Below are 24661 nucleotides of genomic sequence, written 5' to 3' on the forward strand. Positions count from 1 at the left end.
GCCTGCACATCATTTTGACCTGGATGTCCAACCCCCACCTGAAGCTCAACCAACCAAGACAGAATTTCTGTTATTTGCCATAAAACTAGCTCAATGAAATGAAATTTGGTGGCTTTGAAACCCAACTTCCACCTATCGACCTGTTTGTTTCATTTGTCATGGCCACTAACCTCACTTTCAAAAAACACATTCCTGCCAGCTCTCTCTTCTAAAGAAATTGAAACTGCTTTTGTAATGAACACTTCAAAACTGCTGCTCAAGCCCTTGTATTCTCACATCCTGGTGATGGTAGTACCCTGCTCCATGGACTCCACACTGGCACTAGACAGTGATTTAGGAAAGACTGGTGACCCATTCCCCGGAGCCAAATGACAATAATAGCAAAGGAAGTCACGTGACCCTCCTCCCCAAACCTTAAAAACCCAGGTACCCCAGCCCTCGGGCCACTTCCACTCTAAGTGAATGCCGCTGTGCCAACCTGGGGCAACTACAAAACATTTCGTTGGAGGCAGCGGGGGCAACCCCAGGGTCCCAGCCGGACCCCCGTCTGCTGCGGGAGCTGGCATTACTCATGCCTGGATAGAGCAGTTCTTTTTGCATGCACAGTCCGGGCGGAAGCAACATCTGTTTCTGTGGCCAAAGGAACACTGGCAGGGAAACAAAAAATTTGCTCCACCCGGCAGAGTGTTTTTAAAGCTCCTGCTGGGTGAGAGCAGATATGCCTTTCCTGCCCACGTTCCTGCAGCAGGGAAGGCAACTTTATTCTCACCCAGCGGGAGCTTTGAAAATGTTTCCACCAGCCTTGAGCAGACATAGACTTTCCTGCCCATACTTCTGCAGACAGGAAAACTACTCTATCCTGGGGGCGAGCTCCACAGGACACAGTCTGCGATGCGGCCCCACGGGATGGGGTTCCCAAGACCTTGTAATGCTTGTGGAGGGGGTCAGCATGTCCTCTCACTCTCTGATTGCTTGTCTCCGGTGGATGGGGCCCCGGGGTTGTTTCAAGTTTGGGAAGGGGGGAATACGCTCCCCTTTTTTATGTACAAATCGGCCCCAAAGGATAGGGCCCTGGGGTCCAAAATTGGCTATTGGAGGGGGGCCCCACTTATGTCTCCTCCCCAAAAGGATCCTGGAGCATTGAGCTCGCCAGTTGGTGATATTTTATCACTTTTTTTGTGGTAGAAAGATAATTTTTTTGACTTCACTCGACGTCTTTAGTCTCCATATGACTAATTAAAAAAATTAATTCTGACTTTTGCCTATTTTTTCCAGTCAAAATGCCAGCCTTATTCAATAAGTGCCCGGCCTGTGGTAAAAAGATGGTCAAGTCAGACCCTCATTCGGTCTGTATTGCTTGTTTGCCGTCATCCCACAAGCCAGACCAATGTTAGCACTGCAGCAAGTTTTCCAAGAGAACTCTTAGAGAGAGGAAGAAGATCAAGCTGCATTCCCTACATGAGAGGAGAAACAGTGAGTGGGCGAGAAGAGCATCATTCTAGAATCAATCAATCAATCAATCAATGCATTTATATAGCGCACTACTCACCCGGAGGGTCTCAAGGCGCTGGGGGGAGAAAGCCCTCTTCTCATCCTAAAGAGCGCAAGGAAAGAGGTGAAAAAAGAAGGTATTGGTCTCCTCCTCCGTCGAGGGACAGATCGTCATCCAAGGTACCTCTGTGCTCAGAGTCGGCGTCGAAATCGCCGTCGAGACGTCAGTCGACGTCGAAGCATCATTCGTCGTTGAGACATCCCTCGCAGTCGAGACAAGGTGAGAAGAGATAGGATGAGGTCGTCATCCACGCGTAGGTTGGCCAAGTCTGGCTCGCCTACGACGTCAAGAGGTCGGGATTCGACGTCATCCCATCGATGTCGAAGTTCGCCGCCAAGAGGCTCTGGACCGACGTCGAGGTCGACGGCGAGAGGTCCAATGGCATCGACTTCGAGCCGAACACCAAAGGCTTCGATGCCAAAGAGAGACAGCCATTCGACATCGAGACACATGCCATCGATGTCGTCGATAGCCAGAAACCGGTCCTAGGATGCTTGATTCCGGTCCAGGGGAGACCAGACTTGGCAGTTCGGGCTAGACTGTTCCCATGAGGCACAGGGTCAAGACTGCTTTGCATATGGACATGTCTGAACTGGGGTGGTTTGGTGAGCAAAATAATGATGGATTAAACCCAGATCTGTGACTGGGGGTGAATGTTTTGCCATTGTGCAACATTCTGTCCATCATCTTGTGTGTTTTGCTGTTCACATGAGACCTCTGCAGCAGTCTCTAGCGCATCAGTGGTCCCAAATCTCCAATCGCTGGGAGGACAGGTTGTCAATACCTCCGTCAGTCCGACTCTCCATCAGATGGTGGATGCAACGGATTCATCTCATCGTGGGAGTCCCTGTTCAAGAGGACATGCCTCAACAGACTCTGTGATGGATGCGTCTCTTCAAGGATGGGGCGCTCATATGGGATCATTACAGATCCAAGGAATGTTGTCAGAGAAAGAGCAACTATACCACATAAACATGCTGGAACTCAGAGCTGAACATCTAGCTCTCAAAGCGTTCTTTCCATCAATAACGTCGACTTCTCTGCTTATTCAGATGGACAACACAACAACGATGTACTACCTGAACAAGCAGGGCGGAACAAGATCCAGACCCCTGTCTCTGGAAGCACAGGCAATTTGGAAATGGCGCTGGCACGAGATATGAGAATATCTGCAGTTCACTTGCCGGGCGTCCTCAATCTTCAAGCGGACGACCTAAGCAGGCACTTCACAGAAGCACACGACTGGGTGCTAAAACAAGAAGTGGTACATTTTCCACAACTGGGGAACACCAGACATCGATCTTTTTGCGGATGCAGAAAACGCAAAATGTTGCATCTTCGCCTCCAGGTACCTGCAACCAGGGTCCAAGGGGAATGCTCTGTGGATAGACTGGTCAGAGACATTACTCTACGCTTTTCCACCAATTCCACTCATTCCCTTGATGATCAGGAAGCTGTACGAGGCCAAGACAGACATAATCCTGGCTGCACCAGATTGGCCTCGCCAGTGGTGGTATCCGGACCTTCTTCACCTATCCAAAGTACCACACAGGAGGCTGCCATGTCATCCGGATCTGCTGAACAGGGCGAACGGCAAGGTGTTCCACCCCAACCTGCCGTCCCTGAGGTTAGCCGCATGGCTCCTGAGTTCATCCAATACGGACATTTAGGCCTCTCACAGGACTGCATGCAGATTTTAAAAGAGGCTAGGAGAGCTTCTACAAGAAAGTCCTATGCTTTTAAGTGGAAGCGGTTTTTCATGTGGTGTACTGCTGAAGGTCATGATCCTATTCGAGGTCAAGAACAGGTACTGTTGCCATACTTAATGTCTTTGGCCAAAGCAGGTTTACAGTATTCCTCCATAAACGTTCACCTGGCAGCAATAACAGCGTATAGAAAGTCTCCCACTCAGGTTTCTTTCTTTCAAATGCCAGTTAAGGATTTCCTGGAGGGCCTCAAGAAAGTCTATACTCCTGTTAGGGCCCCTTCTCCTCCCTGGGAGCTAAATGTGATCCTATCTAAACTAATGGGCCCCCCATTCGAGCCCATTCATAAGGCTTCCCTGCAACACCTGTCATGGAAGACTGCTTTTCTCGTGGCAAACACCTCTGCGCGCAGGGTAAGCGAGATACAGGCCTTATGCTCTACAGAGCCTCATCTCGTTTTTCATGCGAATAGAGTGGTGTTACGTACTCACCCGAGATTCCTCCCTAAGGTGGTCTCAGATTTTCACATTAACCAGTCAGTCACTCTTCCCACTTTTTTTGCCAATCCGGGCACTCCGTCCGAGAGGGCTCTGCACTCTTTAGATTTAAAACGAGTGTTGAAATTCTACCTTTATAAAACAAAGGGTGTACGAAAGTCTGACCAACTGTTTGTGAATTATGGTCCGTTGAATACAGGTTTTCCTGCCTCTAAAAGGTCAATTTCCAGATGGATAGTGTCATGCATTTTGTTATCTTATTAGTTGGCTCAAAAGCAGCTCCCGGGTAAGCAGAGAGCACATTCTACAAGAGGCAAAGCTGCTACAATAGCAATGCTTAGAAATGTTATAGGCGTCAAATTCCAGTTTAGTCTGTTGCCCTTCAGTCTTTCCCATGTAGGTAGGCAATGAGACACAGCTGCGCAATACAATGTAGTTTAGAGGGTAGAACCCAGCAGAGCGACCCTTTTCGTCCCATGGCACACAGCGATGGATAAGTTACTTACCTGTAATCCTAGCTCTCTTCCAGGGGTATACTCATCAAAGTCATAAGAACTGAATAGTCCTGCCCACGTGCGGGATCTCGGAGCAACAGCCAATAATATGCATATATCTAAATAATATATATATATATATATATATATATATATATATATATAGCTTCTTACTCGAATTGGCAATTCTGATTCTTCACAGAAAAAAACGAGCGTGGTCCCAAGTTATTGCGCTTCAATTATTTTATTTCAGCCACCTCTGCCATAACGCGTTTCGGGCGCTCCCGCCCTTGATCACATGACACCCTCATACATTTTCCTTCGCAATTTAAAGTGCAAGTGCAATGACATCACAAATCATGGACATAATAGAAATACTACATTTCACAGTTTAAATACTGTGGGAGTCACAAATCATTCGTCTTTGTAACACACATATTTCGAATATTGTGCATGGAAAGTTGCTGCTTAAATGCACTACTTAATCCATTAACGATTCTTATATTCCAAAGTGGTTTACACAGAATGTCGGCTTCAATGCCTAATTTATACAGATGTCAACTAAGCTGATTCATAGTACTTGTCCCAATGCTTTGTCAGTAATTGTGCTAACCCATAATACATTTGTGCATGACAAATTCCTTACAACAAAAGATAAAATAAAATTTCTTTTTTTTTTACTTATAATACCGTGCTCCAACTCAAGCCCACAGCCCAAAGGCACCACAATGTAAATAAAAAAAATAAAAAAATAAAAAAACTGAAAAACACCATATTAGGCTCCAAAACTGCCATTATTGCATGTAAAACTTTTACATTTGACCAAATGAAGACATACAAGTCACCATATATGATATATGTAAAGAAGACAACTGCCCTGAGTTTCTTTGAAACACACAACCTTTATTTTCAAAGGTAAAAACAGGCAGGATCATAGAGGCAGATTTAGCCTAGACAGGCTGCATAGAAAACAATTGGAAAATTGGCACTGTGCCTTTAAGACCTCCAGGAACCCCCAGGCTCCCATCATGCACCACAGGTGACAGGTCAGTTCTTTTGGAATAGCGTATAACAGTGTAATCACAGCATGGGTAACAGATACATATATAGGTCTGATATTCGTCCAGGGAGGAGGGAGGATTGCTTATGACTTTGATGGGTATACCCCTGGAAGAGAACTAGGATTAAAGGTAAGTAACTTATCCTTCTCTCATCAATAGTCATAAGCACTGAATAGATTAGCAAGCCCATCCCAATACCCTGCGGGCGAATACCAGCCTACCAAAACATTTTACCAACAGATATTAACCAAACAAATTTCTCAGGGATGCTTCACTAAACTGAGCATCCGCCTTAGTGTCAGAAGCAAGGCAGTAATGGCGTGCGAAGGTATGAACCGAACGCCATGTGGCTGCCTTACAAATGTCATGAATTGGTAGATCCTCCCGTGCCCATGGAAGTGGGGCAGATCAGGCGGGCTTGGAGGATCTGCCTATGGATGACTCTACAGATGCAGTTGACATGAAGACATTGCTCATTGCCATGAAACACAGCCTCACTTCCATGGAATCCAAAATGGAAACCATGTGCTCCAGGATGAACTCCATTACGCATAAGTTGGAAAACAGGATGGCCGCATACCTGAAACAGAATATAGAATCTCGGCAGTCGAAGACACTGTCGCAAGTTGTGACCAGCAGATGCTCAACATGGAGAAAGTGCTTAAAATAATTTGCACCAAAAATGAACACTTGGAAGCTAGGTCTCGCAGAAATAACTTGCAGTTCATGCAAATCCCGGAGTCTGCCAAAACGGGAAGAATGAAGGTCTTTGTGGAGTGCTTACTCGCTATACTCTTTGGTGTGGACTTTTTCCAAGTTACTAATAGTTAAACAGGCCCACCGCGCATTGATGTCCCACCCTTCTCCTGTTGTCCCTTCAAGGCCGATCATTGCTAGAATACTAAACTATGGCGACAGAGATAAGGCTCTTTGCCTGGCATATGAAAAACGCTCTCTATAATTCGAGGGTAACGCAGTGGCCATTTACCCAGGGTTCACTGTTCCAGTACAAAAGGCTCGCAAGAAATGTATACCTATCAAGCAGTAATTACAACGTGCTAGATCTTTACCGCGGCGGATGACTGAGCCCCACTTTCAAACTTCGACTAGATCCATCCAAACTGTTCTACTTAAGACACCATGTTCTGTTGAAAGCGGCTCTCCACTGCTGAGTAATGCCCAGTGGCAACTAATAGCCATTCTGGAACTTCGACTGCAAATGTATCCTTGCCTGACCACTCAACCCTCAGACCGATACAGTGATGGGGCACCTGAGTTGTCTACTTTGCACCCTGGAAGCCCACTTTCACTCGAGGAGGACTCTGCCTGACTCTATGGTTGACCATTTATGGGTTACGCCTGAGGAATTTGCTGGGTTGACATTTGCTTTCCTTTCACATATTCTGTCTTTCTGAAGCTACCCCCCACTTTGCTACACTATTCACTTCACCTCTCCCTCTCACTTTTGAGACCCCACTTGCCCCTCCTCTTTACTTTCTATTCTTCTCTCTCCTTTTGACTCCCATACTTCCAAACCATTGTTTATTCACACAGACGCATCCGTGATATTTCAACTGTATAGTCACAATGGCTGCCATTGTTGTATTTAAACTGACTTTCTTTGTTGGGAAGGGAAATACATTCCTGGCGGGACTGGGCCGTCAGTGTGGGTGGAGGGTGGTTTGGGAAATGTTCTGTTTAAAAAAATTTTTTAAATTATGCTCATCCATTTAATCTGTAAATGCCTGACTTGCCATCCGTGCTATATGTGGGATAATACGTATTGACTGGTGCACCTGAACCTAGAAACTCACTCCAAGATGTCCAACCCTGAAAAAGTACAGAACAGCGACACACACATGTTGGATATAATTGTTTAATGTGGAATGTTAGAGGACTGAGCAAGCCACAGAACCGGAGTCACATTTTAGATAACCTGGATAGGCATACATCCATATTGCTCTATTACAGGAGTCCCACTTATGGAATTTCACTCACACCACCTTTGCCTCGCATAGGCAATCCTCTAACTATTCCACCTATGAGTGTGGACCAATTACACTCATCTGCAAAGGTGCACCGTATGTTCCACAGAGTTTCCTTAATGATCCCTGTTAGACGGGGACCTGGAGGGTCGGCCGAGCACAGTGATCGCACAGACAGGTAACTTCCCCCCCCACAGATGGACACCACACAAAGATCAGGGTAACACCTTTTATAGGCACTTCTGGTAGTAGAGTGGTACGATACAAGGCGATCAGGACACGATGATCCTCTCAATTCTAGTCTCTAGTAAGGGAAGGGGGTAGCGGGACAGTCTTGGTACCCACGGGTACGGAGGTGTAACGGTGATAGCTCACAATCCTCGAGCTCGGTGTTTGGATGGTTCAGACCGCGGCAGCGCCGGCAGGTCCCGAAGCGGTCGTAGGTGGCAACGGGCCGCGGCAGCGCCAGCAGGTCCCAACGAGGATGAAGGTTACAACGGGCCGCGGCAGCGCCAGCAGGTCCCACGAGAATGCAGGTTGCAACGGGCCGCGGCAGCGCCAGCAGGTCCCACGAGGATGGAGGTTACTACGGGCCGCGGCAGCGCCAGCAGGTCCCAACGAGGATGAAGGTTGCAGAGGGCCGCGGCAGCGCCAGCAGGTCCCACGAGGATGAAGGTTGCAGAGGGCCGCGGCAGCGCCAGCAGGCAGGACAGTAGTTCACAAGGCAGGGCTGCGGCAGCGCCAGCAGTCCGTCAAGGATGAGTTCTTCTCGGTGTCTCTCGACTCCAGGATACAACTGCCTTCCTGTCCTGGGGCGGCCTCAGTTATAGGTCTGGCGCCCTTTGATGTCCGGACCCTCGCTCTTGGAGGTCGGGAGGTCTGGGATGAGGGAGTCCAGACACCCAGCAGGGGGGTGGAGCCAGCGCCCGAGGAGGCTGGGGGTGCTCGGCACCTGGCGGGGGAGAGCCATCGACACTTCTTACTCCCATTGACCTGCCAAGTGGTCCGTTCACCTCCTGGGTGGAGGGTGGTGCTGGGATGTCGGGGCCTGGCCAGGCCCAGGGTTGGGGTCGGGCTGAGGCCGCGCGGCCGCGTGGTGCCGTGTCCAAGATGGCGGCTGGGCCGGGCAATGGTGCTGACGGTGGCCCGGGCCCTGTCCTGCGGGGAGGGAGCGAGCCCTTCATGTGGCCTGTCCAACATGCGTCCCCCCCAGCTGAAGGCGGGGAGAGTCACCCATCTTCTTGGGGACTTTCCTCGTCGAGGCGGAAAAAGCGGGACAGGCCATCCGCGTTGGCGTGGTCTTGGCCAGGACGATGCTCCACAGTGAAGTCCATCCCCTGCAGGGAGATGGACCATCGCAATAGTTTGGGGTTCTCCCCCCGCATCTGCATGAGCCATTGCAGGGGCCGATGATCTGTCTGTACCCGGAAATGGGTTCCGAAGAGGTACGGCCGGAGCTTCTTGAGGGCCCATACCACTGCGAAGGCCTCTCGCTCAATGGTGCTCCAGCGCTGTTCTCGGGGCAGTAGGCGTCTGCTGATGAAGGCCACGGGTTGGTCCACTCCTTCGGGGTTCAGTTGGGAGAGGACGGCCCCAATACCATGGTCGGAGGCATCGGTCTGCACAATGAACTCGCGGCTGTAGTCGGGGGCCTGGAGCACCGGAGCGGTGCACATGGCGGCCTTCAGCGTCTCGAAGGCCGCGTGACAGTCGGGAGTCCAGTTGACTCGTTTTGGGTTGTTCTTAGACGTGAGTTCCGTGAGGGGCCCCACAATGCTGCCATAGTCCCTCACAAACCGCCGGTAGTATCCGGTGAGCCCCAGGAAGGCTCGGACCTCTGTTTGTGTTTCGGGGGGTTGCCAGGACTGGATGGCAGCTACCTTGAGTTGGAGGGGGGCCACCAGACCGCTCCCCACTTGGTGTCCGAGGTAGGTCACGGACCCCTGGCCGATTTGGCACTTGCTGGCCTTTATGGTGAGCCCGGCCTGTTGGAGGGCCTGCAGGACCGCTCTGAGGTGGTGGAGGTGGTCGGCCCAGTGGCGGCTGTATACCGCGATGTCGTCCAGGTAGGCGGCGCTGAATTCTTCGAGGCCCGCCAATACCTTGTTCACCAGTCTTTGAAAGGTGGCTGGAGCGTTCTTCATGCCGAAGGGCATCACTCTGAAATGGTAGTGTCCGTCCGGGGTGGAGAAAGCGGAACGTTCTTGGGCCCTGGGGGTGAGGCCGATCTGCCAGTAGCCCGCTGTCAGGTCAAAGATGCTTAGGTAGCGGGCTGCCCCCATGCGGTCGACTAGTTCATCTGCTCGGGGGATAGGGTGAGCGTCGGTTCGGGTGACCGCGTTCAGCCCCCGATAGTCGATGCAGAATCGGAGCTCCGGCGTGGTGCCCGGTGCCGCGGCCTTGGGGACCAGGACGACCGGGCTGGCCCAGGGACTGTCCGAAGGCTCGATGACCCCGAGGGCGAGCATCTTGGAGACTTCTTCTTGGATGCATGTACGTACCCGATCCGGTACTCGGTACGCCCGGTGTCGGACAGGAGGACTGTCCCCCGTGTCCACGTCGTGCAGGCACCAGGAGGTGACTCCGGGTGCGAGGGAGAACAGGTTTGCGAACGGCAGCAGGAGGGCCCGGCAATCTTGACGCTGTTCTGGGGTCAGGGCCTCGGAGAGTCGGACCCCGTCCACCGAGCCATCTCTTTCCCGAGTCCTCAGTAGGTCAGGGAGGGGCTCGGAGTCTCCTTCTGTGCCACTGTCGGTCGCCATCAGCAGGCTGAGTTTTGAGCGCATGAAGTGGGGTTTGAGCCTGTTGGCGTGGAGGACCTGGAGGGGGTTCCGGGGGGACTCCAGGTCGATGAGATAGGTGACGGGACTCCTGCGCTCGATCACCTTGAAGGGCCCCGTCCATTTGTCTTGCAAGGCACACGGTTCGATGGGGGACATCACCCATACCTGCTGACCCGGTTCAAACTCGATGGAGGAGGCATGTTGGTCGTACCACTTCTTCATGTCCTCTTGACTGGCCTCCAGATTGGCTTTAGCGATCTCCCTGAATTTCCGGGTCTGATTGCGGAGGGTCAGGAGGTATTTGTAGACGTCCGGAGGGGTCTTTAGGGGGGCCATCTCCCATTTCTCCTTCACTAGGCTGAGAGGCCCGCGAACGGGGTGTCCGTACAGGAGTTCGAAGGGGCTGAAGCCGAGGGACTTCTGGGGGACTTCTCGGTAGGCGAAGAGGAGGCACGGTAGTAGCACGTCCCACTGGCGGCGTAGGGGTTCTTCCAGCCCCATGATCATCCCCTTGAGGGTGCGGTTGAACCGCTCGACTAGTCCGTTCCCCTGGGGGTGATAGGGGGTGGTGAAGCGGTAAGTGACTCCGCACTGCTGCCAGAGGGATTTCATATACTTTGAAATAAAGTTCGTACCCCTGTCGCTGACGACTTCCCGGGGGAAGCCCACTCGAGAGAAGATCCCCATCAAGGCTCGACCCACTACTGGGGCTGTTATCGTACGAAGGGGGACCGCCTCAGGATATCGGGTAGCGTGGTCCACCAGGACCAGGATGAAGCGATGCCCCTGTGCTGTTCGGGGGTCCAGGGGCCCCACAATGTCTATTCCCACCCTTTCGAACGGGGTGGTCACCACGGGGAATGGTTGTAGGGGTGCCTTGAGTTTGCGGCCGCTCTTCCCGCTGGCCTGGCAGGTCGGGCAGGACCGGCAATGGTTGGAGACGTCATTTCTCATTTTGGGCCAAAAAAAGTGAGTCACCAGGCGGTGGTAGGTCTTGTCTTGGCCCAGGTGCCCGGCCAGGGGGACATCATGGGCTAGGTTCAACAGGAAGTCTCTGAAGTGGAGGGGCACCACCAGCACTCGCCCGGCCCCCAGTTCTGCGATTTTCTGTTCGCTGTACAAGAGATCATTGTCCCAATAAACCCAGTGGGCCCCGGTGGTGTCTCCTTGGCTCTGGGTGAGCGCTTGCTGTCGCAATCCCTCGAGGGAGGGGCAGGTCTTTTGCTCCTGCCGGAATTGTTCCTGGGTGGGCCCCCCTTCTTGACGCCACTAAGCCAGGTCGGGAAGCTCGGGGGGCTGTGGGGACCCCTCTGGGGCGGGGTCCGGGTGGTCGGTCTGGAGGAAGTCTTCTTCTGGAGTGATCGAGGGCGAAGGTGCTGCCCATTCTGGTTCTTCTGGTCTAGGGATGGTGCGGGTGGCCATGGACCGGGTGGTTACGCACGCCCAGTCCGGGAGACCCAACATCCCCAGATGCTCTCTTCTTTCCACAGCGGCCCACGGGGAGCTCTCGAGATCGTTCCCCAGGAGGCAGTCTACGGGGGCATCGTCACGGACAGTTACTTTCAGCATGCCGGACACTCCTCCCCATTCGAAGGGGACGCAGGCCATCCGACACAGGCTCTCCGAGTTATCTGCCGATCGGACGGGGCAAAGTACGTTTGGTAGGATTTGTTCTGGGGTCACCAGGTGACAGCGGACGGCCGTCACACTGGCCCCGGTGTCACGCAGGGCCTCGGCCTTGCGCCCATTGATGCTCACCCATTGGCTGTACTTCCGAGTGTTGGCGGGCAGGGGAGTCCGCGGGACCATGTCTCTTCCTCCTAGGCATGCCAGGGTCATGGCGGCGGGTTCCCACTCGAACTGCTCCGACTCATAGGTCTCCGTGTCTTCGGAGACTTGTTCTTCTCCCAGGGCGGCGCCCGCCATCTGGCGGGGCCCGGGGACCTGGTTCTTCGGGCAGGTCGGGTCACTGGCATAGTGGCCGACTCGCTGGCATCGATGACACGTCACGTTAGCTCGGAACCCCGGGCGCATCGGGGGGTTTCCCCGGCCTGCTGGGGCCGGGGTGGCGTTAGTGGGTGCGGCCGGGACGGCGTCTCTGCCCCGGCCCGGGCCTCCTCCTCCTCCTCGGGGACGATGATGACCTTGGTTGGTTCTGTTCTGCTCATTCGGCCCACTCCGGGCCACTCGGGTGCTCTCCCACCGGTCAGCCTCGGTGGCGAGCTGCCGGGGTTCAGTCAATTTACTGTCGAGGAGGTGCTGCCTGAGCTCGACGAAGCAGTTGTTGGAGAGGTGCTCCCACACAATGAGATTGAAGAGTTGTTCGTAAGTGGTTACATTGTTGCCCTTGATCCACCCCTCGAAGGCTCGGCTGAAATAGTTCACGTATTCCAACCACGTCGTACCTGGGATCCGGGTGCAGTTGCGGAACCTCTGGCGGTACATTTCGGGTGTAAGTCCATATCGACTGAGGAGGGCGGCCTTCATGTGGTCATAGGACGTCATTTGATGGTCCGGAAGCTGCAGCAGGGCATCACGACCCTCGTTGACGAATCTCCCCCATAGACCGGCTCCCCAGTCACTTCGAGCGACCCGGTGGGCGGTCATGGCAATCTCATAGGCCTTGAACCACTGCTGTATGTCGTCGTTCCGGTGATATTCTCGGACCACATCCTTGGGGATGTGGACCTTCTGCTCGGTAGGACCCGGGGAGTGCGGTTGCTCGGGCACCCCTAGGTTTTTGTTCAGTTTGCGTATTTCTATCTCCGCTAGTTTGCACTCGTGCTCGTATGCCAGTCTTTTTTCTTCGAGGTCTCTCTGTCTCTGTTTTTCCTCTCGCTCTTCTCTGAGCCGTAAGTGTTCTAAGTTTATTTTTTGTTCCGCCAGTTTCAATTCTCCGTCTAATCTGAGTCGTGCCAAGTCTAACTCGTGTAATCTATTTTTTTCCCGCTCTTGGATCTCTTCACGGGACGGGCCTGTTCTCCGTTCCTCCGTCCGGGTGGTGTTGACTTCCGGGGCTGCGGGGTCCCGGGGGGTTGCGGTATTTGTCTCTGTCCAGGCCTCTAGGGCGTTTTTGAAGTCTTCTTTTGTGCTTAGCCCGGTGGTAGCAATGCCTAAGTCCATGCAAAATTGTTTGAGCTCTCGGTGGTTGTATTCCTCCAGCTTTTCCATCTGGAACTTCTCCGCCGATCCGCTCTCTTTGCTCGTCATTGTGGTTTTAGTCGTAGGGTGAGTTACTGTCTGTACGGTACGCGTTGGTTCGGATCGCGCCGCTAGCCACCAATGTTAGACGGGGACCTGGAGGGTCGGCCGAGCACAGTGATCGCACAGACAGGTAACTTCCCCCCCCACAGATGGACACCACACAAAGATCAGGGTAACACCTTTTATAGGCACTTCTGGTAGTAGAGTGGTACGATACAAGGCGATCAGGACACGATGATCCTCTCAATTCTAGTCTCTAGTAAGGGAAGGGGGTAGCGGGACAGTCTTGGTACCCACGGGTACGGAGGTGTAACGGTGATAGCTCACAATCCTCGAGCTCGGTGTTTGGATGGTTCAGACCGTGGCAGCGCCGGCAGGTCCCGAAGAGGTCGTAGGTGGCAACGGGCCGCGGCAGCGCCAGCAGGTCCCAACGAGGATGAAGGTTACAACGGGCCGCGGCAGCGCCAGCAGGTCCCACGAGAATGCAGGTTGCAACGGGCCGCGGCAGCGCCAGCAGGTCCCACGAGGATGGAGGTTACTACGGGCCGCGGCAGCGCCAGCAGGTCCCAACGAGGATGAAGGTTGCAGAGGGCCGCGGCAGCGCCAGCAGGTCCCACGAGGATGAAGGTTGCAGAGGGCCGCGGCAGCGCCAGCAGGCAGGACAGTAGTTCACAAGGCAGGGCTGCGGCAGCGCCAGCAGTCCGTCAAGGATGAGTTCTTCTCGGTGTCTCTCGACTCCAGGATACAACTGCCTTCCTGTCCTGGGGCGGCCTCAGTTATAGGTCTGGCGCCCTTTGATGTCCGGACCCTCGCTCTTGGAGGTCGGGAGGTCTGGGATGAGGGAGTCCAGACACCCAGCAGGGGGGTGGAGCCAGCGCCCGAGGAGGCTGGGGGTGCTCGGCACCTGGCGGGGGAGAGCCATCGACACTTCTTACTCCCATTGACCTGCCAAGTGGTCCGTTCACCTCCTGGGTGGAGGGTGGTGCCGGGATGTCGGGGCCTGGCCAGGCCCAGGGTTGGGGTCGGGCTGAGGCCGCGCGGCCGCGTGGTGCCGTGTCCAAGATGGCGGCTGGGCCGGGCAATGGTGCTGACGGTGGCCCGGGCCCTGTCCTGCGGGGAGGGAGCGAGCCCTTCATGTGGCCTGTCCAACAATCCCTAAGGACGCTATACATTAATGTGGGGCTCTGTGGCCGTTACCATAGTTAATTGTTATGGACCAAACACTGATGACCCTGCTTTCTTCGATAGGCTGTGGGAGCAAATTTTCAACATTGGCTCCCCCCATGTTCTCTGGGGAAGTTTCTTAATGTTGCACTAAACGCTGCTCTGGATAGATCCCATGCCCCAACCTCTTATTATAACACTGCATCCCATCACATCCAGAGCTCTGTGGTAGAGAATGACATGCTGAATGCGTGGCAGACCCGACACCCTTTGGTTAAGGAGGACACCTTTTTACTCTGCTGTACATAACAGCTGGTCAAGGCTGGATTACTGGCTCATATTTAGGGATTTGGGGACATGAGTTCACAGTTACGCATTTGGCATGCACATATTCCGATCACTCCCCGGTACTACTGGTGCTATGCACCCAACAAACCTATCCCCATGTACCGCATGTTATTTGACGCTCTTTTCTGTGAGAAATTGAGAGAGGAGATTGTAGATTTATTTTTACAGAAATAAGGTCTCGTCCCCAAAATGGGCACGATCTGGGAGGCCTTCATGGTCACTGTGCTTGGTATATGTCTGGCCAAATGCGGGGATTGTCTTGCGCTCTGTAAGAGATCATTTGAAAGGGCTGGAGAGAGACCTTAAAAACCAGGAGGCTCTGCGAGGCAATTCTGAAGACCTCAAGGTGTCTGAAAGGATTAGGAAAGCCTTGACAGACGTTCAGGTGACAGCAGAAGGGAATGTTTGTGCTGTGGGAAATATGTTAGGGGCAAGCATTTGACAAGGTGGGCGGGCAGGGCATAGTCAAGCAACAATAACACATAAACCTTGTTTCACTAACGATATGCTTGAGATTATAGATGGAACAGTATTCAAGGACGCCAGACATACTATGGGTTTTCTCCTCCTATTACAGCAACCTGTATACGTCGCGGGGGATGCAAGGCGTGGACTAGAGGCCTACCCCGAAGATTTTGCGCTAGGTTGGCTGAGTGATGCGCAAAGGGAATTTCTGTCTTCTGATATAGAAGATGAAATCAGAGAGCCAATTAAGCAGCTGCAGTCCGGCAGGCCCCCGGACCTAATGGTCTGCCTGCAAACATTTATAAGACCTATATCAGTATGCTACTACTTATCCTAAATTCTGTATCTCATGAGGCGAAGACCTCCCGTATACTCCCACCCTCCAAAGAGTATAAGAAGACAAGAAAAGTGGAGCGTAGACGGGGGTGGGGGAAAGGAAAGAGGGTAGGGGGAGAAAACAACAGAGACAAAGGAAAGTACCATACGGGCAAAGCCCTGCAAAGATGATACAAATAGTGAGTGTGGCATTAAATTTCTGGGTACATCATACAAAAGCCATTTGACCTGCGGAACAGCAGACCAGAATACATCAAACAACATCGAACACACCTGGAGAGTATTGCATGCACATTATAAACAGATATTCGACTACAGAAAGTCAGGGTTATCAGACTAAACAGGTGAGTTTCGAACCACCAATTAGACTTCATGGTTGGTTGTACAACAGTGACATGGTGTAAATTGGCTAAGAGACTCGCCAAGCCTTTGCTTTACTCCCTGGTGATTCCATTGCCTTATCATCCCTCCTTCCGGTCACACACGAAGCAAGCAGCTTGCAGGCACATGCCTCATAAAGTTTACTCTGATGGGTTGTTTGTCTCCCGCAAAGCACTATTTACAGAGAAGGTGCGGACCGCGTTGGATATATTTCTCTTTATCTGGTTGCGGCACAATGTAAAGGCTGCCACTAATGACTTTCAGAGGGAACCCCCTTTTCTCAACACTCTACACATTCTGCTCAAAGTCAGAAATCTGAGACACTTGGTCCCCCATCTATACCACACTGCTCGACTGGAGGCACCATATCCGGCGAGGCGGGCTCGGGCTGGATGGGAGCTGGAGTAGGGGACGCTGCTCACGAATGGGCAGTGGAATTATTGTCAGCAGATGGGGCACATTACCTCGAGTAGCCGGCTTCGAAGCATCCATTATATGTTTCAACATAGAATATCCATTACACTCTTGCAAGGCTGCACCGATATAATCTCCGCCGAGATGATTGATGTGCTAGATGCGGCGAGGTAGGGGCAGACATCCTCCACCTCACTGGGGCATGCGACCCAATTGAAGGCAACTGGAGGGAAATTTTTGACGCACTTTCCCTTATGATAGGTCAGACTGTAACCCTAACTCCACTGTTGGCTCTACTAGGATACACTCTTAGGAAATATGTGGCGCTTAGCTTCCTATTGGCTAAACGCTGAATTGCGTGCAGATTAGGAAAGGGGCATATTTTTAAGGAATGGCTGCAAGACTTAATATATTGCAAAGATCCATCGACCACCTTTGCTGTTGCTCATAGAAAAGTGCTGTACTGTTTCACATTTCAATTCACCTGATTGGACCGTCATTAACTATGTAGTGCCTTCGCAGATGTGAGGGTGGGGCTGAGAGGTAGTCTAGCATTATTTGCCCAGTTTGCTTGATGTAGAGAAGCTGTGCAAATGCGTTGTAACTGTTTTCTAGCTTCTGTTGACTGTATGTGACATATGTTTTGGAAACTCAATAGAAAATTATATTTTTTTTTAAACCTATAAGCAAGATTACCAGCAGTAATCCCTTCATAAGGCAGGGTCACCAGCAATACAGAAATTGCAGTGTCAATTTGAAATTCCTCTAGTTGGGTAATACAAACAGCCATAGCTGTAATGTCACTGGCACCAAAGTAATAATGTTATTTTTTATAAATCCCATTCCATGCGACATGATTTATCACTAAAATGTCCGTTTTATATATATTTTGGAAATGTATTCATCCAAACATCAGCTTATGAGTTATGAAAATACTCATTTCGTCTCAAATACACACTTAAGTTTGGTATAAATATATTAACTAAACCAAGCAAAAGCGTCTAATTTAGGCTGCACACAGGAGAGCTACTTACAGGAACTCTACTACCAGTAGTTCACGAGCTACTCGTTGGAGAAGGCTGATCTACAGGGATGCGTTCTTAATGCACTTCCTTTTAATTTGTATTTGGCAGATTTACATACTGCAATGGCATTGTTAACTCTTTAACTCCGAGACTGGGCAATACAATAACAAAGATGCTAAGGATGCAAATGATACAGTAATTCTGACCCAAACCTATTTTAGGGTTGCATGGTGACTAAACCCCGTATTAACCTAATATTTGACCATAGGATGTCTGTATATTAGGTGGTAGTGGTACACAGGTTATCGAATGTGGTGGGAAGAGGGAGCCAACACATGCTATCTAGAAAGTAACATTTGAGATAATTAATAGTTAAGTATATTTGTGGGCCATGTTTTGATTGGCATATTAATTTGAAGCATTGAAATTGTTAGTATTTGCACCATACCAGCTATGATCCCAAATGTAGCATTTTTATGTTCGCTAGACGGTTGTCTTTATTCAAGACTAAATCAATCCTATTGGCACCTTTGATCTAGTAGTTTGGAATTGAAATATTGCCTCATTCTGTTTGAAAGTTAAACTGTCAATATCGGTCTCTCTGTTAGTGGAAGGTGTTCTAGCTTGAGTTGGTCTAGTAATTCTTTAATTTCCATTAGAAGTCATAAATAACCTTTCTCTTGCTGATTATTTGAGAACAAAAGCAGAGGCACTGGTGACTAATCTGGGTATCCGTGTTGATCTCTTATATGGAAATTTGTCACTAAAAACATGCCAGACAGAGTTTGGAACAGGATGTAAATACCCTTGAAAGAAATAGATTTTTGAGTTTGTACTTGCAATATTTAGAACTAGGCAGATCGCCGTGGCATCTTAGTGATTTTCTTTACTGATCTTACAGCAGTAATTTGTATAGATTTTACATTATGTACTTGCAATTTTATTCTGTGGTTGATGCATGGGACAACATTAATCAGAATCACGGATACAGATACTGTTACATTTCAGATTGTTTTAAATCTAAGCGTTTTTTTCTTACTAACAAGAAAAAAGTGAAACATGTTTGCTTGTATAACATATTTACACTCTTGATGCAAACTGAGGCTAATAAGATCAGACTCACAGTTGTAAAATGTATCATTTCTCTAAAATGTGTATATATATTCTAACATTTCCTTGGTCATGTGTATTTTACTCATTCTCCCTTTAAAGAATTCTACATCCTTGGCTAACATCAATTATTCATTTACAATTATCTGATTGAAGAAGTGTGGCTTCTTTGCTTTGCTCAATATCAAATAGTATTAAAATACAAACTGCATTAGAAATTCACATTTAGTGACTATGTTATGCATTGTTTGTCATTTCTCTAGGAAAAACTTATTGTATCCAATGAGCAGGAGGTTTTACGTGTCCATTATCGTGCTGCAAGAACATTAGCTAACCAGTCACTACCCTTTAGTGCTTGCACTGTGTTGCTGGATGCAGAAGTGTACAATGTGCCCCAAGAAACTCAGGTAAACAACGGAGATTGGTTTTATTTCTGATGTCACTGTTGTATTGTACGAACCATTTTGTTACAAATTAATTTTTAACCTTCAATACTGAGGACGAGTAAAATTCAAGTTGTAGTTCGGTTAACATGCACACTGGATTGGGATGCACTTGTGCTGCATGTTCATCCTGCACACTAGCTGTTTATACATCTTTCTTCTTTGTTGGCACTTGGCAGCAAATTGGTTTGGAGTGGATCTACCTTGAAGAGGGCAGGCTGGCATAGTAATCTAGTAAAAGCCTGGTGTTCATCCAGATGTTGTCTTGGTCGTTTTCAGCAGCACATTACTAAATTATTGCTGTCTTATGACCAGGTATTCCAGCAAGATGAGCTAGTGAATGTGTACACTGCTGCAGCAACATTTAGAAAAATTACATACATATTTGTGCTGTTTTGAGTGCAGTTGCTTTGGATAGAGAGAGTACACTACCGCACATAGGTTAACTGCCAAATGTTCCTCTTACTCTGCCTTGCTAGTGTTTTTGTTAGTCTTGTCATCTTCAACTATACAATCAATGTCACGATCCGTTGTCTCAAGTACAAGAGAAACTAGAAAACTGTGGTCATGGAAAGATTGTGCCTGGAGTCAACTTGGGGGTCAGCTTTTTACTGCCTAATATTATCGGACAAGCATAGCAATCACATCTACTGTCTTCTTGAAACCATATGCTGTGTGCCATAAAAAAAACTTGGAAGTTCCCAGTTACACATTTCACTTATGTAATTGCAATGTTTTTGAAGAGATTAAAGATACTTTGTTGTGTTTTCTTTTTGTGAAGTGATGTTTCATATCTATAAATACAGGGGCCAATCCCTAGGACTGGAGTAGTATTTGAAATACCAAGCTTGTATACATTTATCGATTGATAGGTCAGGCCATGGTATAGCGTAGCGGTAAGTCAAGGAGACCTAAGAGGCCAAAAACATTAAGAAAGACTTCAAAAAGCACCTGCACTGTGTTGGTCTGCGCTAGCTAATTTGACTAGAGAACAACTTCATTGGCTGTCTGTGCAACAGTGTATAAAATTGTAAGACCTTGAGCATAGTCCACACGGCTTGTCCTTGAATAGGCCTCATTTTATTATAAAAAGCAAAAGCAACAAATGATGCACAGAATGCTTAACAATGTACATTCACCCCTATTAACAAGGATCTGGTTTCATCCTTCATTCTTTTGCTCACCACGCCACCCCTGTTTGGACCCAGCCATATGCAAATCAGTCTTTACCCTGTTCTTCGTGGGAACAGTTCTGCTGGAACTACTAAGCCTGGACCGGAAACAAGCATCCTGGGTCCAGTTTCAGGGCATCACCACTCATCAGCCAGGCTAACTTGAATCCAGTGGTGCAGTGAATACGGGGCTCGTGTCTGGGCATGCCCTTCCCATAAAAGGAACAAATGATAGGCGGAATGTTGAACAATGCAAGCATTCACCCCCAGTCACAAGGATCTGGGTTTAATCCCTCGTTCTTTTGCTCACCACTATGTAAAGTAGAGAAGACTTGAGAGTGTTTAAGAAAGCACAGACAGGCTGGAAGACACTATTGAAACAGTTAAAAATAAGATGGTAGACATGCGAGTGACTGTAATCAAGATGAAGGTGACAAAACCTTAATATGAGAGTGTAAAATGCTGAAAGAAGAGCTAGAAGAAATATTTTATATTTCTTAGGTTTCCCTGAAGGGCAGAAAGAAAGACAGCCAAACTGTTTCTAGAAAAAGGCTACTTGAGACAAAGAAGCTCAAAGTTCTTTCGAAATTGTTCTCTATTGAGATGACACACAGCTCAGAAATACCGGTCTCTGATGCTGCAAGACAATTACATCCTCCAAATATTTATCCTGACAAATGTGCAGCATGTCCAGGATTTCAAACGAATAAGGCTGTGCTGCTCTACATGATTTGGTCCTGTACAATGATAGGGGTATTCTGGAAAACAGTGGTCATAATAATGCAAATCGTGTGCATCCATGTCCAAAGAAAAAGCAATTGCAATATTTTATGACGATTCTATGTCTAATCTTCGCCAGAGTTCACATTGCAGTCCAATGGAAACAACTAAAGGGGCCACAACTTAATGTCTGGCATAAAGATTTGACTGAATGGTTACTGATGGAGGACATACAAATGTTTGTGGTCCACAGGATCTAAATCGTGAACCTGTCCTTGAGAACTGAAGAGGCATGTAGAGATCTTTTTTCTATACTATGTGACTGATATTTATAACAGATGCCTGCTCGCTATCAAGCACAGACTTACTCTAAGAAAGTAGATGGTCCATGCAGGTTGTGGCCTACCAACATCAAAAGTATTTAAATTCATTGTTATGTTGTATTATGCCCCTTTTTGTCACTCTTACTGCTATTAATGTAGATTGGGGTTTATTTGACTAGAAGATAATCTTTCAAAAAGTAAAAGACAAACAAGGAAAAGTACCAACACGAAACTTTTACTCAACACAGTCATTGTGGAAAGAAGTAATGAGAAGATGTGGGGTAAAACACTGGGAGGTGGCCTTTCTCTGTGACACTACTTGTTCTGTTTTGGTAGATTGTAGTGGTCCAAGCCGGTCAGAGACAGGACCCAAACCTCTCTTGTTGCCCTTTCTCTGTGACAGGGCAGTAAAAAAACCTCCAGTAGCTACGGTTGCCTTAAAAATGCTCAAAAGGTTTTAATTTTTGAAAACATGATAAAAATCTATGCTATAGCTGATGTTCAGACTTGAGGTCTAAAAGTGATGAATCACTGAAGGATTACCTTGCTAGATATTCACTGATGCAGATTAGTAACAATTCCATCCGAGTTAAGTACATATATTTTTTCCAGTAATTTATGAAGGTGCAAACCTACAATAAGAATGTATATTCCCAAAAAGTGCTTGCTTCAGCAGCACTAAATCACAAAGAACCAGTGTAGATTGTTAAATGAGCCAGGATTCATGGATGAACAAGAGTTCGGGTCTAAATAAGAAATCATATTATGGATTTAAAATATACATTAAAATTTTTATTTTGCATTACTGTGGTTTGTATTTACAGATAACTCAACAGGTTACCCCATCTAATGCTCACTATAATTGCGTGTGCAAAAATGTGTGCTGGGCGTAATATTGTGAACAAATGCAAAACTCCTGTGCTCAGGATAATCCCTATTTTATTTATTATGTTATGTGCAATGGGTGGAGTCTAAATTCCTCCATTAGTGCACAGTCCATCATTTTGTGTTTGTTACATCTCTTTATAACATTGTTTTGGACTTCGCATATGAAGGACTTTGACAATTGGCAGTTAATTAACTGCAAACACTTAAACCTATGGTCACCTTTGCCAGTACAGGATATCTCTGGCGAATACATCTGACCTGAAATCTAGATACCCAACATGGTGTGTTCGGTAAATCAACAAAGCTGTTCCTCCTTTGTCTAGCATGGATGAAACATCTTGCCAGTATTGGGTGCCTTCACTGCTGAAAGAGGAGGTTCACCAGGGAGGAATCACTAAGCCAACATTTAGAGTAATTAGACATTTATGTACTTTTTCCATCTTTTCTCTGCCATTCAACCTTTAATGTTGTGTGTAGAAGATTGGGTCTGTACGGAAATATGCTTATTGTCATTGCTCCTATGTGGGCATGTTGGATGTGGTTTAGTACCCTATCCAGTGATCCTCATATGATTTTAAAGTTGCTTCTCTTATCTTCAATTAGGTATTTGTCTCCACTGCAATTCAAGACAGTTCATTTGGTATTGTCATCTATGGTCCTAGATTTCAGACATAAGGCTTTCACATGTTTTCGTGGACGTTTTTAAGAAAACCAACTTGTGTTTTAAAAATGTTCTATGTGTAGTTTTTATTAAGCAGAGGTTGTGGCATAATCCTGTATAGCAGTCCCTTAACGGTAAAGAGTTGAAGATTTCTACTAAAATTGGGCCCAAGTTCACTGACCCTCGCTATTTACGGAAGACATGTTACACTCACGGAGACACTAAGCGGAACTGACCATCTCTTAATATGCTGAAAATGATAACCTGGAACTTTTGGGGACTGAAAAACACCTGGAAAGTTAGGCAAACACTTACTTACATGAACAAACATAACATTGAAAAAAACTAATTTACCCCCGAAAGCATGGAGAGCGCATATGTTTTTCTCACCATAGAAAAAGTGTTCCATTCTGATGTCTTCAATCCACTGCAGACAATGAAGGTTGCTATTTTATTTAGCATGGCATCCTGGATATGACCCATATGACCCTGAGTAACTCATATGACCCTAATTCAGTAGGCAGTATCTTTTTCCCATATGATGTCACACTGCCTACTGCTAGACGCACAGTCCTTTATATGAGATGGGATCACCATTTAATTGTAAACTCTGACCTGGACTGCAAGGGAATACAGAGATAATTAAGCAAGAAGAGATAGTGGATATATGAAGGGAAAGGCACCCCAAACAAGAACACCTCATTTCCCTCTTCAGTACTTGGCTCCTCATCGAAGCTAGCTTGTTTGACTTAGTACAAAAGATGTATCAGATTGTATTAATTCTGTGTTCCATCTACCTAAAATGTTTTTAGGTCGAGCATTCGAGACCTCTTGTATATACTTTTGTATATACTTATTATTATATACTTGTATTTACTATGTGGGCTCTGGAGGTCAGCCCTTGGACTTTACTGCTTTTGGCCTTTTTTTCTGTTCAACTGCCTCTATTTAACTGTCTTGATAGAAAACGATCAGCAGAGGTCCGTAAAATACCAGAATTGCTTTCTGCTGAATTTCTTTTTTTGGTCTCGGCCTAGAGTCGCGCGAAGCGCGTTCTCGGCAGAGAACTATTGTAATCATGTCAGCCGCCAAAAGGAGACAAGAGCTGGGCACGCGCCCAGCAATCCTAATGGGAGAGGGAGCGACAAGTGCTGTCCACGCGTGGATTCAGTCGCGCGCACGCTCACGGCGCCAGCGTCCCCGCCGCGCGCCGATCACTGCTCTCTTCCTGGCCGGCATCGAGAAGTTTCGCAACGCAGTGAGGGCACTGAGAGGTAGGTGCTTGTTTTTTTATCCATTTCACGGAGAAGCAAAGCACGGGATCAGCTTAGAAATAAGCCAAGTACCCGGAATCGGATAGAGAAGGGTTCGGTTGAAACAGGAGATTCTATGGAATTAAGGAGCCTTCGCAGGATTTACACTTTGTAAAGCAAAAGAGACATTTGAAACTTAGTGAAGTACAAACTGTGTGTAAAGTGATACTGAGTATAGTGTCCAACTCAACATTTGCGTGCATTCACTGTTGTTTATCTGGCGCACAAATATGTGAGCTTGAAAACCGGGCATTTAATCTGCTGATATTCTGTAATAATAATGAATGTGCATTCCGTTTGTTACCGCCCAGTGTTTCGTTTCACGGCCATGATACTGCACATGACGTCCTGTAGTCCTCGGGTCCTCCGGTTTCCAGGGTAAATGAACCCGCGGTTTGTGCTGACTGACTCAGCAGATCTATTACTGTACCCTTGTTTTTTATTGAGAATGTGCTATAGCTCTTGCCGGATACTAGCACTTTTATAAAAGTATTTTTAGCCATGCTCTGCTGCTGAAAGAATGGCTAATCATTGCCAAAGCTAGTAGCTCTCGTAGATGAGACCTATTGGCTTTGCTAATGTTTGTCTGGCTCATTCTTTTTTTTTAATGATCTCC

General features: G+C 48.3%; 1 protein-coding gene across 2 annotated transcripts in view; it reads left to right on the forward strand.

Annotated features, from left to right (window-relative positions):
• ANKRD12 (ankyrin repeat domain 12) overlaps positions 1-18977 on the forward strand; it is a 358273-nt gene extending 339296 nt beyond the window's left edge. For both annotated transcript variants that reach the window (XM_078688133.1, XM_078688134.1), the window contains one exon: positions 18789-18977. In XM_078688133.1, the coding sequence (XP_078544259.1) occupies positions 18789-18962 (174 nt within the window). In that variant the 3' untranslated portion in view covers positions 18963-18977. The remainder of the gene's footprint in view (positions 1-18788) is intronic.
• Positions 18978-24661: the final 5684 nt, after the last annotated feature.

Source organism: Lissotriton helveticus, chromosome 4_1 (assembly GCF_964261635.1).
Source record: "Lissotriton helveticus chromosome 4_1, aLisHel1.1, whole genome shotgun sequence".
Taxonomy (NCBI): Eukaryota; Metazoa; Chordata; class Amphibia; order Caudata; family Salamandridae; genus Lissotriton; species Lissotriton helveticus.